This window comes from Oryctolagus cuniculus, chromosome 7, assembly GCF_051225735.1.
Source record: "Oryctolagus cuniculus isolate XC-2025 breed Fujian yellow rabbit chromosome 7, ASM5122573v1, whole genome shotgun sequence".
NCBI lineage: Eukaryota > Metazoa > Chordata > Mammalia > Lagomorpha > Leporidae > Oryctolagus > Oryctolagus cuniculus.
Window position 1 is genome coordinate 125,310,548 of NC_142873.1, and position 12,477 is coordinate 125,323,024.

At 54.1% G+C, this 12,477-nt stretch overlaps 1 protein-coding gene across 1 annotated transcript in view; it reads right to left on the minus strand.

Annotated features, from left to right (window-relative positions):
* The window catches only part of SLC5A9 (solute carrier family 5 member 9), a 32,275-nt gene extending 20,203 nt beyond the window's left edge, over positions 1–12,072 (minus strand). The window contains exons 1-3 of the mRNA XM_008265286.5: positions 11,698–12,072; positions 3,659–3,877; positions 1,603–1,674 (exon numbers count right to left, since the gene is read on the minus strand). Of these exons, the coding sequence (XP_008263508.2) occupies positions 1,603–1,674; positions 3,659–3,820 (234 nt within the window). The 5' untranslated portion in view covers positions 3,821–3,877; positions 11,698–12,072. The remainder of the gene's footprint in view (positions 1–1,602; positions 1,675–3,658; positions 3,878–11,697) is intronic.
* Between the last annotated feature and the right edge of the window lie 405 nt (positions 12,073–12,477).

A 12,477-nucleotide genomic window follows, 5' to 3' on the forward strand; every position in this document is an offset into this window, starting at 1 on the left:
CTGATCGTGGGCCAGGGAGATGGTGAGAGCCAAGACAGGGGAGGGAAGCGGTGGGAAGATGGCTGGGGCATGAGTCTGTGAGCATGTGGGTGTGAGAGTACATGAATGTGAAAGTGTGTGAGTGTGAGAATGTGCGAGTGAACACAGGTGTATGAGTGTATGTGTGTGAGGGCCCTTGCATGTGAGCAGAGGGCTGTGTGTCAGCATGAGAGTGTTTATATGAGTGTGTTTGAGAATGAGAGTGTGTGGATGAGTGTATGAGTGACAGTGAGAGTGTTGTGTGCATGTGAGGGTGTGTGCACATGAGCGTGTGAGAGTGTGGTTAAAAGTGTCAGAGTGAGTGTGTATATGAGCATAGGAGAGTGTGTGTGTATGAGTGCTTTACTGCATGAGAGTGTGAGCATCAGAGTGTATGTCAGTGTGTCAGTGGTGTGATAATGAGAATGTGTGTGAATGCAAGGGAAAGAGTGTCATATGTGTATATATATAGTGTGAATGTGTGTAAGTGTATCATATAGGTGTGTGTATGTGAGTGTGATAGCATGTATATGTATGTGTGAAGATGTATGAGGGTGGGTATGTGTGAGTGTGTATCAGTGTGTGAGTCTGTGAGTATGAATGAGTGTAAGTTTGTATATGAGCATAGGAGTATGTGTGAGTCAGAGTATGAGTGTGTATATATGAGTGTAAGTGTGTGTGAATGTATATGAAAGTGGGTATTTGTCCCACAGAATCTGAGTATATATGAGTGTGTGAGTGAGTGTGTGAGTGTGAATGAGTGAGTCTGTATATGAGCATGGGGGTGTATATGAGTGTGTATATGTGAGTATGTATGTGAAGATGCACAAGGGTGGGTATATGTCCCACAGAGTATGTGTGAGTGTAGGTGAGTATGTGAGTCTGTGTGAATGAGTGTGAGTTTGCATATGAGCATGGGAATATATATGAGTGAGTGTGAGGTTGTGTAGAAGCATGGGAGTGTGTATGAGTGTGAGTCTGAGTGTGAATGGGTGTGAGTTTGTGTATGAGCATGGGAGTGTATGTGACCGAGTCTGTGAATGAGTGTGAGTTTGTGTATGAGCATGGGAGTGTATATGAGTGAGTGTGAATGAGTGTGAGTTTGTATACAGGCATGGGAATGTATACGCGAGTGTATCAAAGTATGAGTGCACGAGAATGTTGTGAGAGCACGTGTTTGTGAGTGTGCAAGTGCTTGTGCACACATGCAGTGCTTGTGAGTGCTGCTTGACGGGCTGTGTATAGAAACAGCACCCATTACTGCTGGGGCTGACCCCCTACAATTCCCTCCTGTTTCGGGAGGAGGGAGGTGGGAGAGACTGGCGTTGGTAAAGGTCTCAAGATCAGTCCCTGGAGCCTGTTGGAGTTTTTGCCTCTGATTCCCCTCACTTAATCCTCTGGCTTTAAACTTGTTTGTTTCTTTCCCAAAAAAGTCTCCCCTAGCCTCATCCCAGGGGACCCAAGGGCTTCCACCAAACTCATAGGCCCTGGGTTTCCTTCCAGCTCAGCAGGGGAAGCTGTTGCCTTGGTCCAAGCAGGAGACAACGAGAGGGAACGTGGGTGTTGGCGTGGAGGTCAACTCACCGGCCACCAGCTCATGGACCTCCCCGCCAGGAAGTAGCCGCCAACGGTCCCTCGACTTGCGCGGATGGACGACTGGAAAGGAAACAGCAGGAGCTGAGAACGCCTGAGCCTCCCTCTAACCTCTCCGTGTCTCCATCCAATACCCTGCCCCTCAGCCCGGCGCTGTGAGGTGCAGAGGGCAGGGTGAGGCAGCACGGAGCTGTCCGAGGGCTGGCGGCTTCCCCAGCTTTGCGCTGTGTGCTTTGAGAGAGCTGCTGCCTCCCCGTGAGCCTCCGCTCATCTCCACGCAGCAGTAACTTGTGTCCCCCACCCCGCCCGCACTGGCTTACGGTGTCGTCCTCAGCTGCAGCGCGCCTACCCCTCCCCGCGCTCCAGCGGGGCTCCCATGCTGCGGGGCGGCGGGCAGCTATTCTGACTGCTCTGCCTGTGGGGCCTGGGGCCTGGCCGGAACTCAGACCACACCACGGAGCCCCATCCAGGCCCCTGGAGGAAGCACGCTGAGCACCAGGAGCTGCCCACTCAGCAGCTGGTTTGGGGCACTGCTCTGCAGCACGCAAGGAGAGTGAGGCAGGCAGGAGCCTTCTCCCGGGACACAGCAGTGAGGGCAGGCGATGGGGAGGGAAGAGCAACCCAAGTGCTCAGATGCCGGACTCCACAGGCCTCCGACCCGGCCTGGGAGCGGAGAAACAGTCAAGGACGGGGAGGAGAGGGGACATTTGAAAAGAAGCCTCTTTCCCCAGGGGAGAGCCATTAGTGATGAGGGACTCACAGTTGCGCAGGGCCTGGTGCTTGAAAGAGAGAGAGAGAGCTAGAGCGAGAGTGAGCGAGAGAGAGAGAGGTTGGTCTTCTACCTGATGGTTCACTCTTCACTCCTCCAGATGCCTGCAACAGCCAGGGTTGGGTCAGGCTGAAGCCAGCAGCCAGAAACTCCATTCTGGCTCCCACATGGGTGGCAGGGGCCCAAGCACTAGGGCCGTCTGCTTTCCCAGGTACATAAGCAGGGAGCTGGACAGGGACTCTACCCAGGCCTCCCACGTCGGTGGCAGGAAACCAAGCTCTTGAACTGTGTTCTGCTATCTCCCAGGATGTGCATTCGCGGGAAACTGGGAGAAAGGGGGGAGGAGCCAGGCTGCAAACCCAGGCGCTCTGATGTGGGATGTGGGGGTCCCACGTGGTGTCTTGGCAGGTGTGCCAAACGCCAGCCCCGGTTCTTCCCAGCAGCCCTGGGTGGGCAGGAACTCCTTGCGTCCCTCTTCAAATGAGGACGTTGCTGCCCTCACCATAGCCTAGGGGACTGCAGGGACTCGAGTCACAGTCTGTCCCACAGAGAGTCTAAAGGTGCTGGCTTTTATGCAGCTCTCTGGGGTGATAATCTCAGGCATTTATTGCCTGTGAGCTGTGTGCCAGGCACCATGCCGGGGCTTATCGGTGCCTTGTTGTGGAATGCTTCAGTTCCACAGTACAGTCCCTGCTCTGCTTGTCCCCATGGGGAAACTGAGGCTCAGAGGAGGCTTGCGTGCACCCAGAGGCCCGTGGCTGTAAGCGCTGGAGATGGGATCTGAACTCAGGGCTCCCTGACCCTGGACACTGCATTTCCCCTGAACAGTGTGGACAGAGGGGCTTGGGAACCTGCTTGGCACCCTTCCCTGAGAGCACAAGAGCCCTGCTTCTTGGCCAGGCCACTAAGCAGTGCAGGATCGGGGCGGGCAAGCAGTCAGGCCTTTGCAGAGGTGGGAGTCTTGGATGAGGACGAGGCAGGAGTGAGGCTCGGGGCAGCCCAGGGTGGGTGGGGCAGAGGCAGCAGGTGCATGAGACAGAGAGAAGGAGGCAGGAATCGGGAGCCCCAGCCTAGACTACTTTTGGCTTGCTGTGTGACCTCAGGCAAGCCACAGCCCTCTCTGGGCCTCAGGCTCCCCTTCTGTGGAAGCAGGGGACGGATGATTCCTGAAGGTTCTTTCATCTCCGCTCCCTGTGGAGCTGTGACCTCCATTCTGCCCACAAGGACTCCCAGTCTGAGATGAGAAGCTGCCCCTGCCCCAGCTTCAAGGCCACTCACCCAGATCCCCACGGCCAGGACGAAGACAAAGTAGATGACCACGACCACGATGTCATAGGTGTGCAGGCTGACGCCAGGGCCCGCTGCTGAGCGTGGAACTGTTTCAGGCCTGCTCCCGGCCCCTGAGGCTCCGGGCCCCATAACTCCCAGCTCCTTGCTCATCTGTGCGCTGGTCCCCTGCAGGCTGGACTTTGAGGCGCTCCCGGCTTCATTCCTTTCCTTTAATGATTAAACAGCCCGGGCACCATGAGCCTGGCACACAAAGTCCTCCCCACCTGTCCTCCCACCTGCCACCCCCGGCCCCGACGGGACGCCCTCCCTCTTTCTCTGGCTCCTTCCTCCCCAACACACACCCCTGCACACATGTACATGCACAGACACACGTGCTCTCCCACCCCCAGGGGAGGAGGAGGGGGAAGAGGAGGAGGGATGAAGCAGCCCCTGTGTCCCAGGGCTGGAAAGGATTTCGGAAATCGAGGGTGCAAGCTCCTGCTTGTGTGCAGGGGATGCTGAGGCCCAGGGAAGTAAAAGTGGAGCTGGGCCTGCAGCCAGGCTCCCTGACAGGCAGCTCTCGCAACTGTCCTGCGGCCAGCAGGAGGGACACCTGCAGGCTGCCCCCAGGCCTCGTGAGTGCCTGTCTCCATTCCTGAGGGGCCATGTCCCCTTCTCCACGGTGTAAGAAATTGAGGCTGGAAAAGTGACCGTGGTTCACTCCCAGGAAGAGAGCAGGGCAAGGCCAGGCCAGAATTCACAGCTTCTGACGCCTGGCCCACACTTTCTGCCCCGTGCTGGGACAGATGAAATGGCTGGGATCCAGAGACCCTTCCTGAGAAGGATGCAGATTTCCGCCTGCAGGGTCTCAGGCAGCTCGGCCTGCAGTCCTGAGTGTGCATCTCGCTATTCTGCAGGTGACCTTGGGCAGGTTGTTAAATGTCTCTGAGGCTGGACGTCTGGACCCGCACCCTGCCTGCCTCAGCACCAGTGAGGTTACCATGTGCTCCTGACATTGTCTACAGATCCTGAGTTAACTCACACCCTCGAGGCTAACACAGAGAAAGTGATGCCAACCACCATCCGGCCGAGGAGGGACCCAGACACCACACACACAGGCTTGCCTGCTCACTCGGTCCCTCCAGAGTAGCTGCATTTGGGACAGCTCAGTCTGGTGTCTCTTTGCATGCACCTGCTGCACACATAGGCCAGGGTCCTGAGCCACAGCAGCAGCTAAATGGGCCCGATCGCCCTGTCCCACTTCCCAGCATCTAGTGAGGGTTCAGGGTTGGGTGTTGGGGCCTGAACCTCTCCTCTTCCCCTCTTGGAGAAAGGAAAGTGAGAAGCAGGGTGCTGGACTTCTCTTCTGGCCCCCTAACAGGGAAGATCCAGCACAGGTCACGCTGAGCGGGGGGGGGGGGGGGCCAGTTCTGACCAGGGAGGAGGGCAAGCTAGTCCCCAACTGGGCAGGGCTCAGCAGGCTCCCACAGCCTGAGGCTTACCAGCCAGAATGGCAGAGAAGTCACTGCTCCAAGTCCCTCCTTCACATTTAATGAGGAAATAAGTTTATCTGATAAACAAGAGGACTAAGGGGGCGGGGCTGCATTCGCAACATCAAGAAACCCAGACGGACCAGATCGTTGGATGGTCAGCCTGACAGTCCCATGGGGTGAGCTGCTTGGGGCGGTGGGAGGTGGGGCTGATCAGAACCGGGAGGAGGGAGGAGGAGGGCTCTGAGCTCAGGGCTGAGAGCACCAGGGGCAGGGCTCCCGGGTGGATCTTTCTTCCAGAAAAGGGAAGGGGAATGCTGCGCTCTAGTAGGGAGATGACGGCTGAATCCCGCTCTTCCTCCTTCCCTTCCCCCTAGGAAGGGCTTACCTTGACCCTGAAGTCTGCCTACAAATCCTCGGAACATAGGTCTTCAGTACACAGCAGGCCAGCATTCACCCACCCCTTCTTTCCTCTTAGCTGAGGGGCTCAGAGGATGGGACAACCAAGGGCGGTAGAGGTGACCGGGAAAGCTTTATGGGGTGGGAGGGCTTAGAGAGCATACAGACACAGAAGTAAGACAGATCATTTATGACAGCTTCCAGGGAGACCCCAGGACACACTGCAAATAAGCACCAAGTGGATAGCTTGCATTTCCTGACTTCAAAACGTAATGACAAGGCTACAGCAATCAAAATGCTGTGGTACTGTGTAAAGAAAGCCATATAATCCCACAGAATAGAATAGAGATCCCAGAAATAAGCATCACATAGCTGGTTAAATAATTCCGGAAAAGCCTGCCAAGATCATCCAAGAGAGGAGGGAAAGTCTCTTCAGCCAGTGGTGAGGGGGATCCTGCATATCAAAATGCAAACAAAAGAGGTTGCAGGACGAGTGTTTGGTGCAACAGTTAAGATGCTGTTTGGGTGCCCACATCCCACATTGGAGTGCCTGGGCTTGGGTCATAGCTCTGTTTCTGACCTTAGATTCCTGCTAAAGTGCACCCTGAGAGGCCACAGGTACTTGGGTCCTGCCACCCATGTGGGAGACCTGAAGGGAGATCTAGGCTCCTGGCTTTGACCTGACCCAGCCCTTGCTGTTGCAGCTTTTGGGGCGATAACTAGCAGATGGTAGCTCGCGCGCTCTCTCTCTCTCTCTCTCTTTCTCTCTGTGGGTCTTTCTACCTTTCAAATGTAAATAATCAATGAAAATTTTTAAAAAGAAATAAATTATAACTTTACACAATACCAAATATAAAAATGAACTCAACATGGATAGAAGATGTAAATGCAGGAGCTAAAATGATAAAACTCTTGGAAGAAAACATGAGGGGAAAGCTTCATAACATTGGGCAATGATTTCTTGGCCATGACATAAAAACCCAAGCAACAAAACACAAAGTAGATAAATTGGATTTTACGAAAATTTAAAATTCTGTAAATCAAAGGACATTGCCAGCATAGTGAAAAGGCAACCCATGGGAGGAGAGAAAATATTTACAAGTCATATATCTGATAAAGGATTGATATAAATCCCTAGTATATAAACATTGCAATAAGTCAACACAAACAAATCAGACAGCCTTATTGGAAATGGGCAGAGGACTTAAAGATTTCTCCAAAGTGGTTGCACAGATGCCAATAACCACCTGAAAGTAGCTCAATTGTTCAGAAAATGCAAGTCCAAACCACAATGAGAAACCATTTCACACCATTAGAAATGTTATTCTAAAACAAATAAAATGGAAGTGAAAGTTTGGCGAGCGGTTAAGATGCCTGCGTTCCTCATGAGGGCGCCTGGATTCAAGCCCTGGTTCTGGTCTGCACTCCAGCTTCTCCTCGCTGATGTTCACCCTGGGGAGAGGTGAGGAAGCAGTGACACTTCCAGGACTAGTTCCTGCCACCCATGCGGGAGACCTGGATTGAGTTCCGGGCTCCTGGCTTTGGCCCAGCCTCGCCCAGGCTGTTGTGGGCATTTGGGGCTCGGAACAATGGATGGGAGCTCTCTCTTTCCCTCTCTTCCAGGTTGGAATACCTATTATAAATGAAATTGCTTTTTTGATTTCTTTTTCAGATAGCTTGTCACTGTTAGTCTACAAATAACCAAAGCAGTTCTGAGAACAAAGCAGGAAACATCACATCAGCTGACTTCAAAATGCACAACAAAGTTATAGTAATAAAGGGGCGGGTGCTGCAGCGTAGCCGGTAAAGTCCCTTGGCTGCAGTGCCAGCATCCCATGTGGGCGCCAGTTCAAGTCCCGGATGCTCCATTTCCAATCCAGCTCCCTGCTAATGCACCTGGGGAGGCAGCAGAAGATGGACCAAGTGCTTGGGCCCCTGCACCCATGGGGGAGAACCGGAAAAAGCTCCTTGCTCTAGGCTTTGGATCAGCTCAGCTCTAGCCCTTGTAGCCATTTGGGGAGTGAACCAGAGGCTGGAAGACCTCTCTCAGATCTCTGTCTCTCTGTCTCTCTCTCTCTCTCTCTCTCTCTCTCTCTCCCCTCTTCTGCCTCTCTGTAACTCTGCCTTTCAAATAAAATAAATATATCTTTAAAAAAATGCTATAGCTACCAAAATAGCATGGTTCTAGCGTAAAAACAGACACATAGACCAAGGGAACAGAATAGAGATCTCAGAAATGAATCCACACGTTGACAGCCAACGTTGTCTTAACAAAGGTGCCGAGAACATACACTGGGGAAGCACAGTCTTTCCAGGAACAGATGCTGGGAGAACTGGCTATCAGTGTGCACAGGAATAAAATTAGACCACCATCTTTCAGGATACATACAAGTAAGTGCACTCAAAACGGATTAAAGACTTCAATTTAAGACCAGGAACTCTGAAATTACTGGACAAAAACGAAAATACAGGGGAAATGCTTTTTTTTTTCTTGTGACAAGACCTCAAAAACACAGGCAAGAAAAGTAAAATGGACAAATGGAATGACAGAACAAAGCTTTCGCACAGCAACGGAAACTATGTAGTGAAGAGAGGAAACACAATAGCCAAGACATGGAGTATTATTAAGCCACAAAGAAATGCACTACTGCCATTTGCAACCAAATGGATGGAACCAGGACATCGCATTGGGTGAAACTAACCAGGCCCAGGAAACAAACACTGCATGTTCTCATTCATGCAGGGAAACTAAGAAAAACATTGATCTCATAGAAATAGAGTGGAAGAGTGGTTACTAAGGCAGAACAGGGTCGGGGAGAGGGAAAGATCGCTCACAAGGTCTGACATTGCGGTCAGACAAGAGGGACAGTCTCCAATGTCCCACAGCACACGAGGGTGGCTATAATTAACAACAATTTATGGTGCACTTAAAAATAACAATAACAGGGGCCGGTGCTGTGGTGTAGCGGGTTAATGCCTTGGCCTGAAGCGCTGGCATTCCGTATGGGAGCTGGTTCAAGACCTGACTGTTCCACTTCTGATCCAGCTCTCTGCTGGCCTGGGAAAGCAGTAGAAGATGGACCAAGTCCTTGGGCCCTTGCACCTACACGGGAGACCTGGAAGAAGCTCCTGGCTCCTGGCTTCGGATCGGCACAGCTCCCATCTAGGGAGTGAACCAGTGGATGGAAGATCTCTCTCTCTGTGTCTCTACCTCTCTCTGTAACTCTGTCTTTCAAATAAATAAAAATAAATCTTTAAAAAAAATAACAAGAACAGAGGATTTTGGATGTTCGAACCATAAAGAGAGGGCAGCTGTTTGGGGCGATGGCCATGCCACTCATCCTGACTTGATCCTTACATATTGCATACATGTACCCAAATATCACTCAGCACACCTCAAATGTACGCAATGATTGTGTGTCAATTAAAAATGAAATTTTAAAAATAAAATTGCTTTTAGGATCACTCAGTACGGAGTCCAGTTCACTTCCTCTACAGTTCACCATAAATGGAGTACCAGGCAGGCCCTACTCAGGCATCCGAGGCCTGCTCTTTCCTGTAGCCTCGCTGAAGATTCTGCAAACCAGAGTTCTGCTCGCTTTGGCTCACTCACTCACCTGTCCCATATCCCTACCCCTCCCCACCTTGCCACTGCTCCTCTCAGCAGTTCTTCAGCCAGCCAAACAGACGCCTCTCTGTCTCAAGCTGTCCTCAGACAGACTCTCTGCCGACTGCCCAGAGACCTGGTTGTCTCGTGGCCACCTTCTTCCTCCACAGCTTCTCATTCAGAGCCTCTTCCTTCCCCAGTGCCTCTTAGAGACAGGGTCAGACCCCTCCTGGGGTTCCCTTGCTGCTCCACTATCCTATGCGTGGCTCCCGGAAGGGCCACGCCCCCCGGCTCGTGTCTTCCATTTTCAGTCCTTGGAGGTCGCCTCGGACTCAGCCTGGCAACACCACTACCCCGGTGGGACCCCCGTTTATCTCTCTGAATGCGATTGCTGATTTGCGGCAGGGCTGCCTTAGGAGTGAGCCAGCCCCTCAGGCTTGGGAGCCTGTGTCTCTGCTGCCAGTGAATGGAGCATGGCCGCCCCCTGGCGTTCAATGTGGGGGATGGACAAGAAGGAGGCACCTGAGCAGAGAGGGGCCCTGAGTTGAGGGGTGAGGACAAGAGGGTCCCGGCTGCTCTTAGGGGACTGGAAGGCTGCAGAATTGCTAAGCTTCTAACCCCGCTGGGGTCCTGCCCCGACCCCTCGGTGGGCCTTCCCCTCAGCCAGCTCCCTGTGCCTGCAAGTGCTCATTCACTGCACAGGGCTGTGGGTGAGAAGCGGCCTCGGGTCACCTCCAGGCCCACAGGCCCTGGCATGGCCACTGGCTGGGAGCCTTTGGCTAAGGGAATGAAGCCTTCATGGTGAGGTCCCGAGCATAGGGCGTCAGCTGCTGGAAGATCCATGCTACTGAAGGAGTTTTTGAGTGGCTAAGAATGCTTCGATTGTTAGTCCGGCTTCCTGCCTCCCATTAGACAAGCATTCTCAGTGCACAAAGTGGTACCACAATTTATTCCAACGGCAAGAAAGTGAACACACATACACGCATGAGCGTGGGCAGCCCCATATGGAGAAACACCTGTTACCAGTGGGCAGTGGCCAGAGGATCGCCTGAGGGACGGAGGGGTGGGGGAGGGAGGGAGCTCGCACCTGTGCAGCTATGTTGACAGGGTGCCTCTCCAGATGGTTTTCCCTTTAATGAGGTGGGGCGAGCGTTAGAGAGTGATCTCTACAGGTGTGAAGCCACCTGGGAATTTCGTGAATCTGCCACACGTTCCACATGGAGCTTCATTTCCGCATTTTCATGGTATCCCCTGTTAGGTCCCAGGTGAAGCAGGTGCATCCTGGGAAAGGGGCCATTTTGACGGACAAGTAGGATAGAGTGACATTTGGGCCTTGCAGACTTCCGGCTCAGCAGACCCGCGTAGCTATTCATCCCACATCATTCTCATATGGAAAGAAAGGCCCCCTTTGTACCGCTGCCCACGGCTCCTCCACAGTCTCCCACTGGCACTGCCAACCCCGAGAACAACCCCGGGCAGCTTCCATGTCCCTGTGGTTGGCCTCCAGCCCGACAGCCGGCAAGTTCTTCCTGAAAAACCACTCTCGGTCAGCGTCCCTGCTGACACCCCTCTCTTCCAGAACAACGCTCCCGGAACAGGACGCTACTGTTCACCAGAATGTTCCAGAAACATTGAGTGGGGCCCGTCACGAGATGATCTCCGTGGTCAGAGCACTCGTATGAGTTGGCTCTATTGCTCCCACTCTTAGAGAGGAAGTGGGGCTCACTGGCCAGTTGCTGTGGCCTGTGTGGGTTTTCAGTCTGCACTTATCTGGCTCCCAAACCTTGACTAACCACCGTCCCCTCTCTGCTGGTCCTGTGTCTAGGGAAAGAGCCTGAGGGGGTGTCCCTCCTGGGGGTGGGAGAGGAAATTGGCACTGTGTTGCCCCCTCCAGTGGCACAAAGATTCCCTGGCAGGAGTCCCCCTGGGCCCGGGCCCCTGTTGTAGATCTCCTGCCGGGCCCACTCCTGCCGCCCCAGCCTCCACTCCCCCCATGCTCCTGGCCGCCTTGGCTCCTGCCCCTGCCCCACTCCACCCATCAGCCTGCAGGGCCCAGAGAGGAAGATTCTTCTCCATACGCCTGTGCTCAGCTCCTCTCAGCTCAACTCCAATCCCATGGAGTTCCTGCCACTCACTCACTCGGCTTACTCCTGCCAGGCTCTGGCTCAGGCTGTGCTGCTGCACAACTCCAGGGGTCATCATCCCCCAAGAATCCAAGGCCGTGGTGGCCCAGCCCTGTGGAGACAGTGCGTGTGCTCCCTGCATGGGGCTGGAGAGAGAGGCAGAGCTGGGTCCCACTGGGGATGGGCACCAGCTGGCTGCTCCTGTGCCCCTTCCCCAGCCCCAAGGACCCTGGCATCTGGAGCGTGCCCATGTCCAGATCACACCTGGGGAAGGTGGAGACCTCATGTGGGCAGGAAAGAGGAAAGATTATTATGTAAGAGAGTAAGACGGAGACAGATGGCGACCAAAACCGGGCACGGAGGAGAGCAGGGAGAATTACACATTCTAGCCACTGGAAATTTCTCCCTGCCAGACTGGACGACCCCTACCTGCACCGCCTGGCCTGAGCCAGACCTCCTGGGCCTGGTCCCCGCACCTGAGGCTCCCGACAGCAGCTCCCACTCCCAGGTGGCTCTGCCTGGCCTCTGACAGCTGCTCCGACAGCTCAGGTAGGGCTGCAGGTGAGTCTGGGTTCCGCCCCCGGCTGAGGCGGCAGGAGGGGCCCTGAAACCTCAGCCCAGCCCACTGGGCCTGGGGTTCTGAGGGACAGCCCCTGTCCTTGCTAGCTGACCTGGGACGTGATCCTGCAGAACTGAGAGTCTGCTCTGGGCTTGGAGCTCCCCAGGCCACCAGGGTCAGGTTGGCACGGAAGACTATGGTGACAGTGAGGGGCCGGTGCCACCGCCGCCGGCAGCCGTGTTCCCACGTATACCTGGGCAAACAGGTTTCTCAAGGCGGGAGGAGGAGACGATTTTCAGCTCTGAGACCAATCAGTTCTGGGGCCCCAGAGCTCGCGGCCATGGTCAACGATACTGCGTGGGAGAGCTGAGGTTCATGCATGTGCTCAGCACACACACAGAATGGTGACTCCATGATGCTTGTTAATCGGCTCCATTGGGGTCCTCCCTGCACAATCATCATATGAACAATTTCTACTTGTCAATTGTACGACAATAAAGTGGGAAAGGTAAAGTGACACACACGTGCAGGCAGGAAGAGAGGCTGGCTGCTGCTAGGAACCGCACATGGCTGGGGCCTGGGAAGATCTCATGGCGGGCCACAGGTCATGTGCAGGCGTGACATCACAGTCACACACACACACGTGCACA